Source organism: Halichoerus grypus, chromosome 7 (genome assembly GCF_964656455.1).
Source record: "Halichoerus grypus chromosome 7, mHalGry1.hap1.1, whole genome shotgun sequence".
Lineage (NCBI taxonomy): Eukaryota > Metazoa > Chordata > Mammalia > Carnivora > Phocidae > Halichoerus > Halichoerus grypus.
In genome coordinates, this window is record NC_135718.1 from 105,592,061 (window position 1) to 105,613,116 (window position 21,056).

Below are 21,056 nucleotides of genomic sequence, written 5' to 3' on the forward strand. Positions count from 1 at the left end.
GGCAGTTCCTCAAAATGTTAAACACAGAATTACCATATGACTTTAGTAATTACACTCCTAGGTAAATACTACAGAGCCTGGAGAACACTATATTCAAACAAAAACTTCTACATAAATGTTCATAAGAACATTATTCATAATAAAAAATGGAAACAACCTAAATGGCCATCATCTGATGAGTGGATAAAAGAAACATGATCTATCAATATAATGGAGTATTATTCAGCCATAAGAAGTGATACACACTGTAACACGGATTAACCTTAAAAACATTATGCTAAGTGAAACAAGCCAGACACAAAAGACCACATATTGTATGATTCCATTTATATGAAATGTCCAGAACAGGCAAATCTATAGAGTCAGAAAGCAAATTAGTGGTTGCCAAGGGAAGAGAAGGGCAGTGACTATTTAATGAGAATTGGGTTTCCTCTTGGAGTGAACATGTTCTGAAATAGATAGTGGTGATGGTTGCACAATACTGGCAATGTACTAAAAACCACTGAATTGTACACTTTAATTGGTTAAAATGGTGAATTTTATGAGGTATGAATTTTACCTTAATTTTTTAATAAAAGGAATAGAGAATTTATATTTCCAGCCACGAGGCAGTAACAAAATAGATCCTACAGAATGGAAGCACACTACTGCAAAATTCTTACATTGTATATGAAAGGAGTAACATTATTTGAAGGCAGAGCATGAAAAATTAAAAATGAGTATTGTAAACCCTAAAGAACTCCCTGCCAAACACACACCCTCACCCCACACAACTATCACTAATAAGTTAATAGTGGAAATAAAATAGAAATCTTAAAAATACCCAATTAAGGGTGCCTGGGTGGCTCAGTTGGTTGGGCGACTGCCTTCAGCTCAGTTCAGGATCCTGGAGTCCCAGGATCGAGTACCACATCGGGCTCCCTGCTCAGCAGGGAGTCTGCTTCTCCCTCTGACCCTCCCCCTCTCATGCTCTCTCTCTCTCATTCTTTCTCTCTCAAATAAATAAAATCTTTAAAAAAAAAAATAAAAACAATTAATCCAAAAGAAGGAAGGAAAGAAGAAAAAGACAAAAATAGAATGGAAGAGAAAAATAGAAAACAAAGACCAAGCAAGACATACACACAAAACCAAGCTTATCATAACAATGTTAAAATATAAACAGCCTAGGGGCACCTGGTTGGCTCAGTCAGTTAAGCATCCAACTCTTGATTTTGGCTCAGGTCATGATTTCAGGGTCCTGAGATTGTGCCCATTGGCTCTGTACTCAGTGGGGAGTCTGCTTGAGATTCTCTTTTTCCTCCTCCCCCTGCTCTCTCTCTCTCTCATAAATAAATCTTTTTTTTTTTTATTTGAGAGCTCGAGCAAGGGGAGGAGCAGGGGGAGGGGCAGGGGGAGGGGCAGAGGGAGAAGCAGCCTCCCCGCGGATAAGGGAGCAAATGCAGGACTCCAATCCCAGGGCCCGGGGATCATGACCTGAGCAGAGGGCAGATGCTTAACCGACTGAGCCACCCAGGCAGCACAATACATATATATACAGCCTAACCAATCCAATTAATAGGCAAATCATCTTATTAAAAAGGAAGATTCAAACATATGCTATGTATAAGAAACCTACTTTAATTAAAACAGATGTAGAAAAGTGAAGGACAAAAAACAAAACAAAACAAAACATGGCATGTAAACACTTATAAAAAGACAGGTGGAAAGGCTATATTAACATCAGACTAATTAGATTTCACAACATATATTACCAGGAATAAAGAGAGACATTTTAAATGATAAAGAAATCAATTTGCCACCTCTAAATGTGTGTGCCCTACTAACAAAACTTCAAAATACACAAAGCAAAAGCTGACAAAGTTAAATCAAGACACAGCCAAATCCACAATTATAGTTGGAATGGTTAAAGATTGTAACACTCTTCTTTCAGGAATTGATAAAACAAGTATATAGAAAATCAACAGGGGCATATAGAATGTAATACCAACCTGACTCTTTGACATTTATAGAATATGCCAACCTACACACAGCAAAATACTATTTTTTTCAAGGGCATATAGAACATTAACAAAGATATAGCTTATGGAGGACAATGAAACAAGTCTCAATAAATTTAAAAGGACAATTCAGGAGCACGTGGGTGGCTCAGATGGTTAAGGGTCTGCCTTCAGCTCAGGTCATGATCCTGGGATGGAGCCCCACTTAGGGCTCCCAGCTCAGCAGGGAGTCTGCTTCACCTTCTCCCTCTGCTTCTCCCCCTCTGTCTCTCCCTCTCTCTCAAATAAACAAATCTTAAAAAAAAAAAAGGACTGAATTCATACAAATCATATCCCCTGAACAAAGCTGAATTATATTAAAAATCAAAAACACAATATCCAGAAAATTCTCACTGAGAAATTAAACAATGTATTTCTAAATAACCCACAGTTCAAACAAGAAATCACAATGGAAATGACAAAGTATTTTGAACTGAATGAAAATTAAAATATACCACTAATGTGAGGATTAGAAAATAAGGCCAAATCAATTATCTAAGTTCCATATTCAGAAACCAAAAAAAGATGAAATTTAAAATAGAAGGAAAGAAATAATAAAAATAAACCCAAAAATTAGTAAAATAGAAAATGGACAAACTATATATAAAACCAAAATACCAAAACCAGTAATTTGAAAAGATTAATAAAATTGATAGTTTTCTAAACTATTCAAGAAAAAAAGAGAAAACACAAATTACCACTATCAGGAATGAAAGAGGTAGCATCCCTTCCAATACCATAAGCATTCAAAGTTTAAGGAAATATTATGAACTTATGTCGATAAGTTCAATAACTTGGGTGAAATGGACAAATCCCTTAGCAGACAAACTACCAAAGCTTACTCAAGAAATAAAGAACAGGAATACCCCTTTATCTATTAAAGAAACTGAAGTAATAAATAAAACCCTCCCACAAAAACTTTGGCTTCATTGATGAATTCTACCAAACACTTAAGGAAGAAACATACCAATTCCATACAAACTCTTTCAGAAAATAGAAGAGATAACATTTCTCATCCCCCTTTACAAAGGGGATTACCAGCATTACCCTGTGTGATGAGCTGGACTGTGTCTTCCTCCAAATTCATATGTTGAAATCCTAGCCCCTCAGTACATCCAAATGTGACTGTATTTGGAAACTGGGCCTTAGAGGTAATTAAGGTAAAATGAAATCGTATATTGGGCCCTAGTCCACTGACTGGTGTCCTTAAAAGAAGAAATTAGAATACAGACAACACAAAGATCACGGGGTGACCATGTGAAGACACATCAAGATATATATTTTTTATAAGAACACCATAGACCAGTATTAGTCATGAAAATACAAAACAATCCCTTTAAAAAATTAGTGAATAGGGCATAAAAAAAGAAGTAAAACTGGAAGTTGGAAAAAAAGAAGTAAAGCTGTCTTGATTTGCAGATGACATGATTGTATTCTCAGAAAACCCCAAAGGATCAACCAAAAAAACTGTTGTAACAAGTAAATTTAACAATCACAGGATATAAGGTCAACATACAAAAATAAATTTTATTTCTATATATTAGCAACAATTAAAAATTGAAATTAAAATAATATTTACATCATCATCAAAAACATGAAATACTTAGGGCTAAGTTTAACAAAATACATGCAAGTTCCAAACACTGAAAAACTACAAAATTATAAAAACACTGCTAAGAGAAATTAAAGACCTAAATAATTGAAGAAATATACTATGTTCATGGTTCAAAGATTCAATACTGTTAAGATATCATATCTTCCCAAATTGAGTCATAGATTCAAAGTAACTCAAATTAAAATCCTAGCATGCTTTTTTGAAGAAATTGGTAAGTTAATTCTAAAATCCTTGTGGAAATGCAAAGGACCTAAATAACCAAATGACTTTGAAATACAGAAACAAAATTACACTATCTGATTTCAAGGTTTACTAAAATGATACAGTAATCAAGACAGTGTGGTATTGGCATAGGATAAACATACAGATCAAAAGAACAAAGAGTCCAGAAATAAACTTATACACCTATGGCTAATAAATTTTTTAAAAACGTTCCAAGAAAATTCAATGAACAAAGATGGCCTTTTCAACAAATGGGTGCCACAATCACTGGTTATCAATAGAGGAGAGGAAAAATCTTCAACCCTTACCACACACAGTATATAACAACTAACATGAAATGATCATTTATCTACCCATGAGAAAACTATAAAGCATCTTGAAGAAATATATAAGAAAATCTTTTGACTTCATGCTAGGCAACAAATTCTTGGATAGAACACAAAAGTCATAAACCATAAAAGGAACAATTGATACAATGGACTTAAAATTTAAAACTTTTGCACTTCAAAAGACATTGTTAAAAAAACAAAAAGGTAAGCAACAGACCAGGAGAAAACATCACAATATGTAGGACTGACAAAAGACTTGTATCCAGCATATATAAGACAAACAAGAGAAAAATGAGCAAAAGATTAGAACATTTTATAAAAGATATGCAAATGAGAAAATAAGCACATGGAAATATGTTCAATGTCATCAGTCATTAAGGCAATCCAAATTATGATAATGAAATACTACTACACACCCAGTAGAATAACTAAAATTTGAAAGACTTTGAAAAAAACTGAAACACCAAATGTTGGCAAGAATATGGAACTGGAACTCTTCTACATTATTGATAGAAATGCAAAATGATAGGGCACCTGGGTGGCTCAGTCAGTTAAGCATCTGCCATCTGCTCAGGTCTGCTCAGGTCTGCTCAGGTCATGATCACGGGATCCTGGGATTGGGTCCCTAATCAGACTCCCTGCTCAGCAGGGAATCTGCTTCTCCCTCTCCCTCTGCCCCTCCCCCCCTGCTCATGCACCAGTGCACTCTTCTTTCTCTAATAAAATCTTTTTAAAAAAAAGAAATTCCTTATTAAAAAAAAGAAATGCAAAATGATAATGATACAGCCACTTTTAAAAACAGTTTTGCAGTGTATTATAAAGTTAAACATATACTTGGCCATACAACCCAGCCAATACACTCCTAAATATTTACCCAAGAAATACGAAGGTATGTCCACACGAATACCTGAACGTAAATGTTTACAACTTTCTTCACAATTGCCAAAGACTAGGAAAAAAAAAACTCAAATCATGTTATATCCATGAATACTACTCATCAATTAAAAGAAAAAAATTAGTGGTATATTCAACATTAAATCTGAAAACCATTATGCCAAAAAACTACATACTGAATGACTCCCTTAATACAAAATCCTAGGAAAGGGGTGCCCGGGTGGCTCAGTAGGTTAAGTGCCTGCCTTCAGGTCAGGTCATGATCCTGGGGTCCTGGGATAGAGCCCCCACATGGGGCTCCCTGCTCAGCAGGGAGTCTGCTCCTCCCTCCCCTCTGCCCCTTCCCCCGCTCGTCCACGTCTTCCTTCACGTGTTCATTCTTGCTAATAAATAAAATCTTTTTTTTTTTAATCCTAGGAAAGGCAAAACTATAGTGCTAGAGGGTGCCTGGGTGGCTCAGTTGGTTAAGCGACTGCCTTCGGCTCAGGTCATGATCCTGGAGTCCCGGGATCGAGTCCCGCATCGGGCTCCCTGCTCAGCAGGGAGTCTGCTTCTCCCTCTGACCCTCCTCCCTCTCATGCTCTCTGTCTCTCATTCTCTCTCTCTCAAATAAATAAAACCTTTAAAAAAAAAAAAAAAAACTATAGTGCTAGAAAAATCACTGGTTGCCAGGTGTCAAAGGGAGGATAGCAGATAGAGTGTGAAGTGTTGGCACAAATGAACTTTCTAGAGTGATGAAAATGTTCTAGATCTCAATTAGGGTGGTGGTTACACAGATGTATTCATTTGTCAAAACTCATGGAATTGAACTATACAAAAATAGTAACTTCTGCAGGACCTGGGTGGCTCAGTCAGTTAAACATCTGCCTTTGGCTCAGGTAATGATAATGATCTCGGGGTCCTGAGCCCCAAGTCAGGCTTCCTGCTCAGCAGGGATCCTGCTTCTCCCTCTCCCTTTGCCCCCCCAACCCCAACCCCTCTGTTGCTTTCTCTCTCTCAAATAAATAAAATCTTCCTCTCTACCTTCATTTCCTCATCTATAAAATGGAAATGATAAAAGTATCTGTATCAAACAATTATCGTGAAGATTAAATAGCTAGGGGTGCCTGGGTGTCTCAGTCGTTAAGCGTCTGCCTTCAGCTCGGGTCGTGATCCCAGGGTCCTGGGATTGAGCCCCACATCGGGCTCCCTGCTCTGCGGGAAGCCTGCTTCTCCCTCTCCCACTCCCCCTGCTTGTGTTCCCTCTCTCTCTGTCTCTCTCTGTCAAATAAATAAAATCTTTAAAAAAAAAAAAAAAAAGATTAAATAGCTAATGTTAAACCATTAGAATAGTGCCTGGCAAATAATAACAGCTTATACTAGAGCACATATTTTATTAGGAGTATGTATTGCAAGCCAATGGTTAACATTCACTTTGGAGTGAACGTGGCATTTATTAACTCTGAGTTTAAAGTACCTAAAAGAGTCCCAAAAGTAGTTATCTGTAATTTTTACTTAACCCACTTTGTCTCATTACCTCTATTAAAACCAAAATGCCCATCCTTGAACTAATACTGAGGCCAGAGAATTCCAATACATGACTTGGGCCTAGTATCATGTGTTCCCAACTCTGAATTTGGGGAAGAACACCCACACCAAACCACACAGACTAGGAAGAGAGAAGGATGGACTTCCATAGGTTAATACTAGAATTACAATGAACAGATATCGGACCGCCTATTACAAACCACCTTCCTCTCTACGAAGAAAGAGACAAAATCAGTTCATGAAACTTAATTACGAAAAATGAAAGAATAATTAACTTATATATGAAGATATGAAGAGAAAACATGTTACTCTCAATGAAATGTTAGTTGAGATGGTAGGAATCTATATGTCTAGAACCTGCCACATACATATATAAATAAAGAGGGCAAAGTGAAGAGCAAAGATGGGGAGACACCACATATAAATACAAGAATTTAAGAAGCGTTTTATTTTGTACAATACAAATCTTAACAGGAAAGAGAAGACTAATTCTACTGTTAAAGCTTTCCTCCCAAGCTACAGAAGCTTTGAGGAAAAGGGTTGCAGGCTAAAATAATTACTTAAAACAGACAGAAAACACCAGTAACAATATACATATGCAAGGAGAAAAAATGAGCAACAAGGTTTAAGGCTTTAGTTACTTTAATCAGTAACAATTTTTTAGGGGCATCTGGCTGGCTGGCTCAGTCAGTAGAGCATATGACTCTTGATCTTGGGGTTGAGGGTTCGAGTCCCACGCTGGGTGTAGAGATTACTTAAAAAAATATTTTTAAAAAGTTTTTAAATAAAAAAGTAGCAATTTTTAGAATATGATCAAATAAGTAATGTTGGCTTATTATCAGGAAAGGTTTGTAAAAGGAAAGGGTAGCTACTAATCAACACATTCTTTACTAATGAACCACTACTGCATCACTACCTCCCTCTCAATTTATAGACCAGAATTCAAGTTGATAGTCTTTCATATCCTGCTTCATAAACTTCTCTTTCATTCGTTCTACCATTTGATTCACCTAAGTCGGCTGAAAACAATGCTGAAAATCCATCATCTGATAGCCAGAAAGACCATAATGAACTGCTATGATTTGATATCATTTCCTGCAGAGTATTTTTCGCCATCACTGTCACCCAAATGGTGCATGCATTATAAAGCAAAACATTCATCCAGTTTCAGTTTTGCAAATTGAAGGAAGTTCTTGCCTGATGTTACAACAATAATAACATAATGAATTTTAAAGTCTATTTCAATAGTTGAATATGCTTTAAAAGCTCTTTAAATTACAGTTAGTCCTATTTATAAGCTCACTGTGGTTTCAAAAGTTACCTAAATCTTCCACTTTTCTGTCACAAGGAAAATTATATACCATAATTCAGTGACTTTCAAATTTTCTTTCACCAATACCCCGTAAGATAAACACTGTAAGTATGTAATAACCAAAAGTTCAAACAAAGTTATCTTTATCATGACAAGTTATGTGATATCTCCTATTTTATTTCAATTTTTGATAGTGAAAAACACAGTAGCAACAGTGATCAACAGGTTTCATCTTTAGTGCTAAATGTGATTAATAGGTAATGGCTACTTGAGGACTGTGAGACATGTGAATTTAGAAGAGTAACACCTGCCATGGTACTAAGAGAAGCAACGATGCCAGGATATGATACTATAATTATATGACTAAAAGTCTCTCTTCACATTAAATCGTGAGCTTCTTCAGGACAGTCTATTATTAATAGTACAACACAAGAGAGGCAGTCACATATTTATTAAATGGCAGATCTATTTAATGTAGATCCTATTTTTTATCAGGCAGGTGATCAGAATTAACAAGGGACTTACTATCTACTTAAAAATACCTATTTCCGCCTCAGAATAACTGAGACTTGCAGGGATAGAAAAAGTAATTTCAGGTAGCTGGAAAAGCTAATGCAGAGGCAGTAGTAATGCGCTAGAAGAAAGATGTTATCTTAGACTCATAGTTAAGTTAAATGGATCATGTCAGAAAAATTAGAGAAATCAAGTAATAAAAATTTCCTTTGAATTTCAAAGATTTATCCAACTTCAAACTAAATACTACTCTCTCCTATACTACAGATTCTCCAACTATAAAACACTGGTAGAATTATCTGCAACTTGATCATACTTTGTATGAAACCAATAGTTAAGTGAAAACCATAAATCCCTGAAATGTTCATCAATTCTGCAACTAAATACAAACTTACTTTCAAATATGATATAAGTCAAGAGAGGCCAATGTGTGTTACTGAAAATCAGGCATTTGACTTTATCAACTGTTCTCAAAAAAAGGTAAAAGGCCATGTCACTATCACCTGGATAGCTTTTCCAAACTACACTACTATTCCAGCCTCCAATTCTGGTCCCGCCTCTTGATGTGGGCAGGCAAACAGGCAGGAGGAAGGAGTGGTCAGGGACAAAAACATTTCTCTCCTGTGACTATGCAACAGCTGTTTCCCTCCAACCTACCACATTTACAAGCCACTAGGCTAGGAGTGCCTGGCTGGTTCAGTTGGAGCACTCGACTCACGATCTTGGGGTTGTACGTTCAAGCCTCCCGTTCGGTGTAGAGATTACTTAAAAATAAAATCTTTTGGGGGCACCTGGGTGGCTCAGTCAGTTAAGCATCTGCCTTCAGCTCAGGTCATGATAGCAGAGTTCCCACGGTGGGCACTCTGCTCAGCGAGGAGCCTGCTTCTCCCTCTCCCTCTCCCTCTGCCCCTCTCCCTGCTTGTGCGCGCGCTCTCTCTCTCCCTCTCTGTCAAATGAATAAATAAAATCTTTAAAAAAAAAAAAAAAGGCCCACTAGGCTAAATACATGTACTTACAAATTTTCTAATTCCACACGAATAAAGCACTAAGTTGAGAACTGGGAGATCTGAGTTCTCATTTTGCCCCTTAGCTGTCCAATCTGAAAGAAAGTTACTTCTTTGTGTCTCAATGGGGATACAATTACATTAGTATTACATCAAAATTAGAAGTTATCTATAACTTCCCAGAATTGTTCTTAGGGATAAAATGAAATGTGAAATATAAACAGATCTTGAATAAGGAATTATCACCATTACTCAAACTTTAGCTTCACTTAGATGTAAAACCATAGAGTAATTTGGGTTGGTTCAGTCTGACCTTGAAGCATACAAGACAAGACCAGCCACCCAGAGCCAATCAGAAATGAAAAAGATTTCTTGGGCCTTGACTAATCCCTATCTTCTACCCCAAAAGCTTGGCCAAATCAAATCTAGCTTGAGAATTGGGAAAATAGATTCCCATTAATGAATTCTTTAGAAAGTGAAATATTCACAATTTTTAACTGAAGACTTTCACTGGGCACTTCCCAGTTAGGACTTGGGAGAGTAGACTGAAATTGTTAAAAATTAGGTGACAAAAATTTTAATAATCTTACCATCACCACCACACCCTCCTTGCAAAAAAAAAAAAAAAAAAATCAGTGCCAGCTGCTTATACTACTCTATGGCTCTCCAATTCCCTACAAAATGGCCAATAGTAATGCAACTCATATGGTGCCTGGCAGACAGTATGTGCCAAATAAATATCTGCTGAATAAATGATTGATTCCCTTATTTCTCACATCTTCTACACTATTTCAGTGCATCTATATGAATGCTGGCATATTTGTTTTCTTTTAGCCTATTAAAAATTAAAATGCAAATCGTGGCTAAAAAGACAAATTCTGAAAATCCTCATTTTGTTTTATCAGCTTCTACTTCATCATATGGCACTCTACTGGGTATGAGCACAAACACCTCTTAGATCCACCCATACGCTGGTTAAATTATTTATAAATAACAATCACAATTATAGCCAGGTTTCAATGAAAAATGAGTTAATTTTGAGTCCAGAATAATTTAAGACCAAAGCAAAAATATGAAGATATTTTTACTGCAAGAACTAGAAACTCTTAAGCCTAATCAATATCCTTCCTACAGTTCCAGCTTCTAGCCCTATCTTATTTAATGATGCCAACTCACATCATCTTCAACCCTTAAGTAAATCCACTTCCCCTATAACGACAGTGCAGGCCAACTTCCTACTAATATTCTAAGTCTATCAACAATTTCCTCCAAAGGAAAAGTGTAAAATCCTACCCGTTCTCATTTAGCTAAAAGCAATTCCTTTCTCATAATCCTACCATTTGGATTGGGTTCTGGATTCCAAAAACAATAAAAATCTCAAAACACTTTCAGCAAAACAATCAACTCCATCTTTCACTTAATATGGATAACCCATCTATGCCAAATATCATAACTGAATACTGCTGTGTATCATTCAAGGTGCCAACTATGATGACAAAATGTCTAATACCTGGCGTTTCTCAAATCAGAAGTTCCAGTACACTATATAGCCTGTTATACAAATGTCAGTTACATCTGACACATGGATAATGTTTAATAAATGTGGTTCCCTCTTTCAAGGCATTCAGTGACAAGTGGAATTTTTTGTGAACAGACTTTATGACTACAGTAGCCTCAACAGCAGATTTAAAAGTGGCCTACCCTTTGAAGTGGGAGGATATTTATACACACACACGCACGAGGGGATACAGACATGAAATACTACTGCTCCTTAAAATATCCATACTCACGTCTAGAGCACCATCTACCATACTTTCAATAAGCAAATTATGACCAACTCCATCCCTCAGCATCCCAGGAAGCTTAATCCTCTCCTTTTACAAGTTTAATTCACTTCAAGAAGCAATCCGTACCGACGGGGTACCTAATTCACCAGATAGCCAGAAAATTCAAGGGCCAACTTTCTCCTTTTGTGCACAACCATTTATCTGACCTTCCTTCCGGCCCCCTATTAATTATTCCCTCAACTCCCCTCACTTCCTCTCCACCAGCACTGACCTCTTTAGCACCCCCACCACCCTTGCCTCGGGACTCCCAACAACATTCCCCCATTTCACCCCATCAACCACCAGCCTGAAGGTCTGCAGACACCACCACGGCACCAACCAGACCACCATCCCACCGGACCCCACCAGCCCAAACAGGGCAAACTCCTCATTTAGCGACGGGGAGGGCGATGCTCTTCAAACTCACCACACGAAGTCGTTGCTTTTGTCTTCGTAGGAGTTGATGAGCCCGTTGCACAAGGGGGCGAGCAGAGGTCTCTTCCTGCTGCCGCTGCCGAGGCTGGAGCTGCTCCCTCCCACGCCGGCGCTGGGCCTGGCCGCGCAGCTGAGCCGAGACAGGCCCGCGGACACCGCCCCGCCGCCGCTGCCGGACACGGCGGCGGCCACCAGCACAGGCCGCGCCGGGCCCCCGAGGCCGCCCGACCCCGCGGCCTGGGGAGCCCCGCCGGACGCCGCCGCCGCCACCGCCGCCGCCGCGGAAGGGGGCGACGGGGAAGAGGACAAGGACGAGGAGGCGGAAGTCACCGAGGAGGCCGCCGAAGAGCCAGGGCTGGTCCCGGCGGAGCCCGACCCGGCCTGGCGGCTCCCGGACATCGTGACTCCCCCACCTCCGGCTGGGCGCTCGGAGAGGGTCCGTGACCGCGACCCGCCGCCGCCTCCCTCCCCTCAGCCTCAGTGCATCCTGAGGCCGCGCCGCGCCGGGAGGTGGGGCTGAGGAACAATAAAGTTGATTTTTTTTTACGGCGAGCAAACAGCAGCGTCCGACAAGAGGGGGCGGAGGAAACTAAGAAAGCCGAGAAACCACTACCGCTGCCGAGGCCGCCACCGCCGCGGGCCCAGCCGCAGCCAACCGGGGCGCGCCGAGGGCCGGCCGTGCGCGCACGCGAGCGGCGGAAGGGGCGGGAGCGGCGGCGGAGACAACTTCGCGGGCCGCTCGGACGCGCGCAGCGCGCCCCCGGTGGCGGCCTAGCAACGCCTGCCGCGCTCGTCCACAGCTGTTGCCGCTCGTGACGTACCGCGGGGGGCGGGGGGCGGTGGCAGGCAGTCCTAAAGGGTGAAAGCGCTACGGAGAGTGGAATGAATGATAGGGTGGTACAATGGTTTGGGAGCTGGGAGAAGAACGGAGTACTCGCAAAGGGACTGCGCACGCGCTCTGGGCTCCGACCCTCGCGGTTGCCCACGGTCTCGGCTTCAGGCTCGGAGCGGCGCGGGCGCGGAATCGCTGCACCACGCTTGCGTAGGGGCGAGCAGCATTCCTGAACGTGGAGAGGGAGCGGTCTCTGTCGCGCAAGAGGCAGGTGGTGTGACCCAGTGGTGAGGGCAGGGCAGGTGCTTCCGAGTCGCGGTTTAAAGGCTCTGTAGACCGGGACACGAGAAAAAAACGCAGGAGCTCTGAGCAGTTGAAAAGAGCACTGGACTGAGAGTCAAGGAGTCTGGGCTCTGATGTTAAACCATTCAACAGTATTGTGAGGCATAATTAAAATGAAGTCAGTGAACGGTACTTTGTAGATTGCAAACATTGTAGCAAATGTTATCAATTTTATTGGTTCGACCATGCTCTCTTGTATCTTGAAAAATTATTTACCAAATTAAGCATAACAATAATGGGAAAACAAATTATATTTAATCTGAACACAGTTCAATCGGAATTTTGATATAATGTGGATCTTATATAATTCTAGCACAAAACAAGGAAACCTGACAGTTAAGACCACGAAAAGATGTGCAATTTCTGGTAGTTTTTTGGAACGTCGAAAATTGAATACAGATTTTCATTTGCCATTTTGAGAATCCCCAAGATTCTGGGGGATGTAAATTAGAAACAACTGGGTGATTTTCGATATCCTTCCCAACTCTGTCATCCTGTGATTCTTAGAGGGAAAGATCCCAGATTTAATTCTGTCCTTGTATTGAAGACCTTTCCCTAGGAACCTTTATCCATGCAGAAGGGACAGAACCAGGGAAGGGCCTAGATGAAGGCCCCGCAAAAAGACTTAGCCATTCATCTGAGCAGGGTTTCATCAAAAGTCTGTCATCCTCAACTCTGCCTTTGCTGCTTACCTTCCTATTACCAGCTCATGTTTCTGCTCAGAATATGATATAGGAATGAGCTTATCAGATCTCCAAGAACCACCCTCCTTGTGTGAACATTGCATTACCCAAACCCTTATTTAACTTCACTTTCAAGACCCAACTTAAATGTGAAGTCTTACTGACACCTCAGCGGAGATATTTACACCCTCCCTACTTTGTGCTCCTGAGATATTTTGTTTGCACTTATAACATCCTTATTTTAGTGGTTTATATATGATTCTCCTCTACTAGCCTATTTGCTTCAGCTTTGTATTCCCAACATGTAACATACCTGTGATAGGTGCTTATTAAATATTTCCTGACTAACGAATAAAGCAGTTGGTCTCAGTTTAATTATTTGCTTAAAGTCCGTTTTTCCAACTAAATTGTAAGCTCTATCAAAGACAGGACCATACTGGTTCTTACTGGGCATTTAAAAATTTCTTGATGAAGGAATGCATTAAAAAATAAGTGTAAAGAATCTGACGAATATTTATCAAATAGTACCTATAGGCCTGGACTAGGCAAGGGAGAGATGAAATTTATAAAACACTGTTCCTGCATTCAGGAAGCTTAAGGAATAATTGAAGAACTGGAAAAATACATACAAAGATAAGTAACGTTACCAAAGAGCACATGCTAAATGCTTAATGAGTAAAGCAGAAAAATGCCATAAGAGCAGAAACAAGAGCAAGTGCTAAGGGCCAGCCATGTTTGGGGTTGGGGGATGGGCCTTAAGAGAAAAGTATAGCTTGGTCAAGCAGAAAGTGTAATTAAAGTCATGAGCCCAGAAAATAAATAAGTAAAAATGCTTACATCAATTTCAGATATCTATTTCATAGGGGGAAAAGTTTATTCAGCAAAAATTCATCTGGGGACCAGATTGTAAAAGCCTTGAATCCACTTTGGAAAATAACCTAGAGGCAATTGGAAACAATGAAAGCATTGCGAGGGGGTAAAATATATTCAACGCGTTGTTTTGAAGATTAAGTTTTCAGCAGATTAATCTTTCAGAAGAGGTGGGAGATTAGGAGCAAAGAAACTAATTAGGAAAAAATTACGGCAGTCCAAACATATGTGATGAGATTCTAGATTAGGGTGCTGACAAAGAAAGTAAGGGAGTATTCTGAGAAAAACACAAAAGAATCTATAGGATTAAGTTACTCTCCATAAAAGAATCTTTACCAACCCTGAGGGCATGACCCATGATCTGTCTTGTTCATTACTGTCTTTCCCAGTACTTGGCACAAAGGCCAATAAGTCGATTAAGTAAAAAATGATGGATACAGGAGCGCCTGGCTGGCTTAGTCGGAAGAGGGTGTGACTCTTGATTTCAGGTTGTGAGTTCGAGCCCCATGTTGGGTATAGAGATTACTTAAATAAAACTATTTTTATTTTTTTTTTTTTTTAAAGATTTTATTTATTTATTTGAGACAGAGAGAATGAGAGAGAGAGAGAGAGCACATGAGAGGGGGGAGGGTCAGAGGGAGAAGCAGACTCCCTGCCGAGCAGGGAGCCCGATGTGGGACTCGATCCTGGGACTCCAGGATCATGACCTGAGCCGAAGGCAGTCGCTTAACCAACTGAGCCACCCAGGCGCCCTTAAATAAAACTATTTTTAAAATGATAGAATACAGGGGCACCTGGGTGGCTCAGTTGTTAAGCATCTGCCTTCGGCTCAGGTCATGATCTCAGGGTCCTGGGATTGAGCCCCAGCATCGGGCTCCCTGCTCAGCGGGAAGCCTGTTTCTCCCTCTCCCACTTCCCCCCGCCCCCCGCTTGTGTTCCCTCTCTCTCTGTCTCTCTCTGTCAAATAAATAAAAAATCTTAAAAAAAAAAAAGATATGGAATACAAAGAAGAATGACTCCAAAGATGAGTCCAGGGATGATAGCATGATGACAGAATTGGAGATGGCCAGTGGATGGTTTAGTTTGGGATGTATTGAGTATGAGTAAGTGGACGAAAATATATTCAACGGAGCACCTGGGTGACTCAGTCGGTTGAGCATCTCCCTTCAGCTCAGGTCATGATTCCAGGGTCCCAGGGATCGAGAACTGCATCAGGCTCCCTACTCAACGGGGAGCCTGCTTTTCCCTCTCCCTGCCCCCCCACCTCATGCTCTCTCTCCCCCCGTCTCTCAAATAAATAAATAAAATCTTTAAATATATATATGTATATATTTCAAGTAAGCAAATCCAGGCAGTGACCAAAAACTCAGGTTAAGACACAGGACAAAGTTCAGTGCATGAAAAATAAAACTGCAGGCTCCTGAGATTCTTTCTCTAGATCTGGGGTAGAGCATATGAGTATGCATTCTTACCAGCACCCAAGTGAATCTAACCCTTTGAGAAACACTGTGATGATTATGTAGGGAATGTCTGAGAAATATGTAAAATGGTCTCTTCCTTCCAGGTAGCTTATTGAGGGGACAAAAGTGGTATGACCTTAGCTGAGAAGTCTCCTAGGAAAAAATCATCAGTGCTTAGTACTACCTCTTTGGAACCTGGCTTCAGTAAAATCTAAATTTAAAAAAGGAAGCTGAGGGGATAAGAGATGTGATGCAATGGAATTTCCCTTTTATATCAGTTAAATCTATAAAGACTATTCTCAAAAGTACACAGTCCTTATTATTTTCTACAGGCAAGATATTCTGGAAAAGCAGAAGAGAAAAGAGGAAGTGTGGCAAAACACATACACACATATACGCACACACACACATACACAAGGAAGTCAGACAACTCAGGAAAAGAAGCAAATAGGAGAAGACAAGAAAACATTATGAAAAATGAAAGTAAATGTAAAATAAAAACTACGCCTTAATAATGGAAAGAATTTCATTGCGTTATTAAATATATTAATCCTATAAATGACAAAAATGACAAGACAAAATCCAAAGTCTTCTACGAAAATACTGTTACTGAGGTAAAATCCAGAGAAGTTAAGATGGAATGGACTTACCAAGAAGAGTGAACCTCCCAGACATATTTCCAAAGGGGCTAATCCAGGGGCACCTGACTGGCTCTGTCGGAAGAACATGTGACTCTTGATCTCAGGGTTGTGAGTTCGAGCTCCACGTGGGGTGTAGAGACTACTTAAAAATAAAATTAATCAGGGGTGCCCGGGTGGCTCAGTCCGTTAAGCAGCTGCCTTCGGCTCAGGTCATGATCCTGGGGTCCTGGGATGGAGCCCCATGTCCAGCTCCCTGCTCAGCGGAAAGCCTGCTTCTCCCTCTCCCTCTGCCTGCCACTCTGACTACTTGTGTTCTCTCTCTATCTCTCTGCCAAATAAATAAATAAAATCTTTAAAAAAAATAAAAGTAAAAATAAAAAATAAAATCAATCAATCAATAACAAAGTGACTTATCCAAATATCATATGTTAGGGAAATAAGGCTGCTGGTTTCTACCTCCAGCTAGTCCTGCCCTTTCGTAACCAATCTCTCAAAAGGATCCTTTCTAAAAAGCTTTATCTGCCTGATTCACCTGAAGAGTTTGCTGCCTGTTCGCCCTGTTTGCTGTCCAAGCAAACCTCTTAGTGAATAATAGCTTCCTGTTAAGTTTTTTTTTTAATTTAATGGGGTTGCCCTGTTTAAAAAATAAATAAATAAGAGATATGAAATAAACATGGTATTAAAAAGCTAAACTGAGGGGGGAAAAGGAGGAAATATTTTTTTTTGTCAATGGACAGGAGAGAAGTAGAAACGTTTCTATAATGCCATAGCATAATAATACATCTAGAAGAAAATAATCCATCATCTACTGGTAAAATGAAAAGCTCCAACTTATGAATTAAAACCAGAGGTAGACAGTTACCTATGGAGAACTATAATTTCTTAAGAGTTACTGTTTGCAGACAACTTTTTTCCCAAAATATCTATCACACTGTTTTCATTGCTAAAATGGCATTGTTAGCTTTTATTCTGTTCTTCCAGTCTTCCTAGGTAAAACTAGAAGCACTTTTTAGGGAAAGTAAACTAATATCACTAATAACTTGGTAAGTCAATCAACATATTAAAAGAAGTTAATTGCCTTTATTAAAGCACCTCTTTGGCAAGCTACTGCAAGCAATTTTAGTCAAGTCATTGTAAAAATATGTCCTAGGCCAATCAGAAGTATTGTAACAACGAAAGATTATAGGTGGAGCTGTGTGAATGTAAATGCAACTTACTGACTAGGGTTAGTCAGTTTCAAAAAAAAAGTGCCCAAGACTGGGAAAAAATAGCATGGACTAGAAAAACATTTGCTCAGGGCACCTGGGTGGCTCAGTCAGTTAAGCATCTGCCTTTGGCTCAGGTCATGATCCTGGGGTCTTGGGATTGAGCCCCGTGTTGGACTTCCAGCTCAGTGGAGAGCCTGCTTCTCCCTCTCCTCCCCGCTCCAGCTCTCTGTCGCTCTGTCTCTCTCTGTCAAATAAATAAATAAAATCTTAAAAAAAAACATTTGCTCATTTGATATGTGGCAATATGTATGTATTTTATGAATATATGGGTAGGTTTAGATCCACTTGAATATAATAAACCAAAAAAAATTGAGGTCTAATGAATTCTAATGAATTCAAAAGAGAACAGTTGGTGTCATCATGAGGTGGAGACCAGGTAATAAAAGATAAAACAAAACAAAACAAAAAAACCACATCATGTTGAAATCGAGCACATAAATCTTTTGCTCCATGGATTTAACCACCCATGCATGCAATGTGGCATAACTAAACAATCTGGGAAGGTGTATATAGCTAGAATCAAGTTGTATTTAAAACAGCAAATTGTTCACTGTAATTTGCATCAAGACTCCTTCCTAGATTGTGACATTTCTTTCTGCCTAGTACCTTGGGCATTCAGATGTAATTGCAGGCCAGTCATACTGTGATATCTACTACAGTACATGCTCCTATCATCTACTAAATTCTGTAAGAAACTGGGAATGCTACAGTAGCACTGAATTGTGAATTTGTGTAAACAACCTAGAATGAAGGGTGAATAGTATTTGGTTATAATAACTGTAATTAGATTTTTATCAGGTTCCAAGAGAAGTTAGTGTGGGAGCCTATTGTTTATCTTTGAAGGTGATGTCAAATAAACAAGGATTCATTCTGACCTGTTTCCTCTTATTTCCTAAGTCCACATGGTAATTCTTATATTTTTAATTTGCTTTTTTCAGATAACAACAGGTATTTCTTTTCTCAGTCTATTGAGTCCTCCCATCCAGAGCCTCGGGCATCTACCATTAAACCAGTTCATAAACTGCATTTGCACTTACCAATTTATTGTGTGATAGTAGAAACTGGTATTATCTTCAGTTGGGAAAAATTAGGTCAAAGCAGAAAGCTGCTGGCCAAAATGCTGGCACTCCACCCCTGTTCAACGACTGAGGGTTACCAAATCTGGGTAATCTCTGCCCAACAATAATTCAACTGATACAAGAGCATATGTTAGTTTTGAGTCATTACACCAAAGTCAGAAGTAAAAATTGAGTATCATACACCATTTTTCATTCTTTCTTCCTTCACTGTATGATCCTACCTCGTTCTCAAATACTTGGTTTGTACCAAGATGTAACCAATGTTAATAATACATCAGAAGAAATTATAAGCTGAATCCCATCCTAAAAACTGAATTCAGTATTGGTATCCACTACAGTGTCAATAGAAGTGTATTACTTTCGGGGCGCCTGGGTGGCTCAGTCGTTAAGCGTCTGCCTTCGGCTCAGGTCATGATCCCAGGGTCCTGGGATCGAGCCCCGCATCGGGCTCCCCGCTCTGCAGGAAGCCTGCTTCTCCCTCTCCCACTCCCCCTGCTTGTGTTCCCTCTCTCGCTGTGTCTCTCTCTGTCAAATAAATAAATAAAAATCTTAAAAAAAAAAAAGTGTATTACTTTCTATTGCTGCCATAACAAATTACCACAAATTTAACAGCTCAAAACAATAGAACCTAGGCTTGCTGGTTTCACTGTCAAGTCTCACAAGACTCAAATCAAGGTGTCAGCAGAGCTGCTTTCCTTTCGGGAGGCTCTGGGGATAACCCGCTCCTGGACTCCTTCAGGTTGCTGGCAGAATTGAATTTTGTATGGTCATAGGACTGAGGTCATAGGTTTATTTCCTTCCTGGCTGTCCGCTCAGGGCTATTCTCAGCTTCTATTCACCGGCATTCCTTGGCTCATGGCCCCTTACCTCTCTCACCAGTGACAGTGAGTCAAGTCCTTCTCACACTGCATCCCTCTGATTCTTCTGCCTTCCTGCTCCACCTTTCAAGGGCCTATGTGATTACATTGGACCCACACAAATAATCCAGGATAATCTCTCTAAAAGCCAGCAAATTCCATCTGCAAAATCTCTTTGCCTTATAATATAACATATTGACATGTTCCAGTGATTAGGGTATGGACATCTTTGGCAGGACTTTTAATCTGCCTACCGTATGCAGTATAGACTACATATTGCTCAATGAATACTTGTTGGTTGATTAGGTGACATGAAGTACTTCCTGGTTTATCTACACGGATTAAGAATTTGCCTCTTCCAAAGAACAATTTAATAAGATAATTGTCCCTCTGAATGGTCTCTTTAGAGAAACAGAATACTGAGAAAATGTGTTCCTTATCTTGTATGAATCATCTCACCCTCTGACATGAGGGTGGACCAATTGCCTTCATTTAGTACACTTATTAAATATTGATTAATTTAATAACATCAATACATATCAATACAAATTTATATTTAAGTACCCATCTCTAGACATCATTACTGAGCATTTCTTTGTATATCATGGCAGAACAATGCTCCTGCTTCCTTGATAGGAATTTTCTCTGCATTATTTTTTATTACATTTATTGCATTTTTATACTGCAAGAGATTCTTTCACCTGAGTGAAGGGACAGAAAAATCTGGGGAGCTCTGACTTGGTTTGTTGAGCCAGCATGTCATTTCTCCCTCCTATTCTACCCTACAAATGAATACAGAGCTAGAACTCATGACAAAAATGAAAAACTCCTGTGATTGCTTGTTCAAGATGGCAGACTGAGATCACACATTTGCCTCTTCTCTTTCTGAAAATACCTTGAAAAGGAAATGAATGAGATCTTTAAAGGAATAAATCCTTAACAGCACCATAAAACATAACGGAAGACCAGTAGTGAACAAGAAAATTGGGGGAGTTTCTCAAATATATATGTATATTTGTATCTATATGTACATGTGTGTATACTATATATAGCAGATAGTAATTAATATATGTAGTATGTATGATATATAGCATATACATAATATAGTATGTATTATATATTAGTATGCTAGGATATATAACTATATCTACATGTATATTACATAGACTTTATGATATATATGTACATCATAATAGACGAATGAAGAATCTGGAGTAGACAAGGTCATGTCCAAAACATATTAAGGAGAAAGTTACTGGAGAGCAACAAAGCCTTTCTTCCCAATAAAGCCCCAAGCATGATGAAACCTTT

At 39.5% G+C, this 21,056-nt stretch overlaps 1 protein-coding gene across 7 annotated transcripts in view; it reads right to left on the reverse strand.

Annotated features, from left to right (window-relative positions):
• The window catches only part of COP1 (COP1 E3 ubiquitin ligase), a 264,311-nt gene extending 251,920 nt beyond the window's left edge, over positions 1–12,391 (reverse strand). For 3 of the 7 annotated variants that reach the window (XM_078078001.1, XM_036117242.2, XM_078078000.1), the window contains exon 1: positions 11,706–12,390. In XM_078078001.1, coding sequence (XP_077934127.1) covers positions 11,706–12,112 — 407 coding nt within the window. In that variant the 5' untranslated portion in view covers positions 12,113–12,390. Of the gene's footprint in view, positions 1–11,705 lie in introns of all 7 variants that reach the window. The other 4 variants (XM_078077998.1, XM_036117233.2, XM_078077997.1 and 1 more) reach the window with 3 other exon arrangements.
• Positions 12,392–21,056: the final 8,665 nt, after the last annotated feature.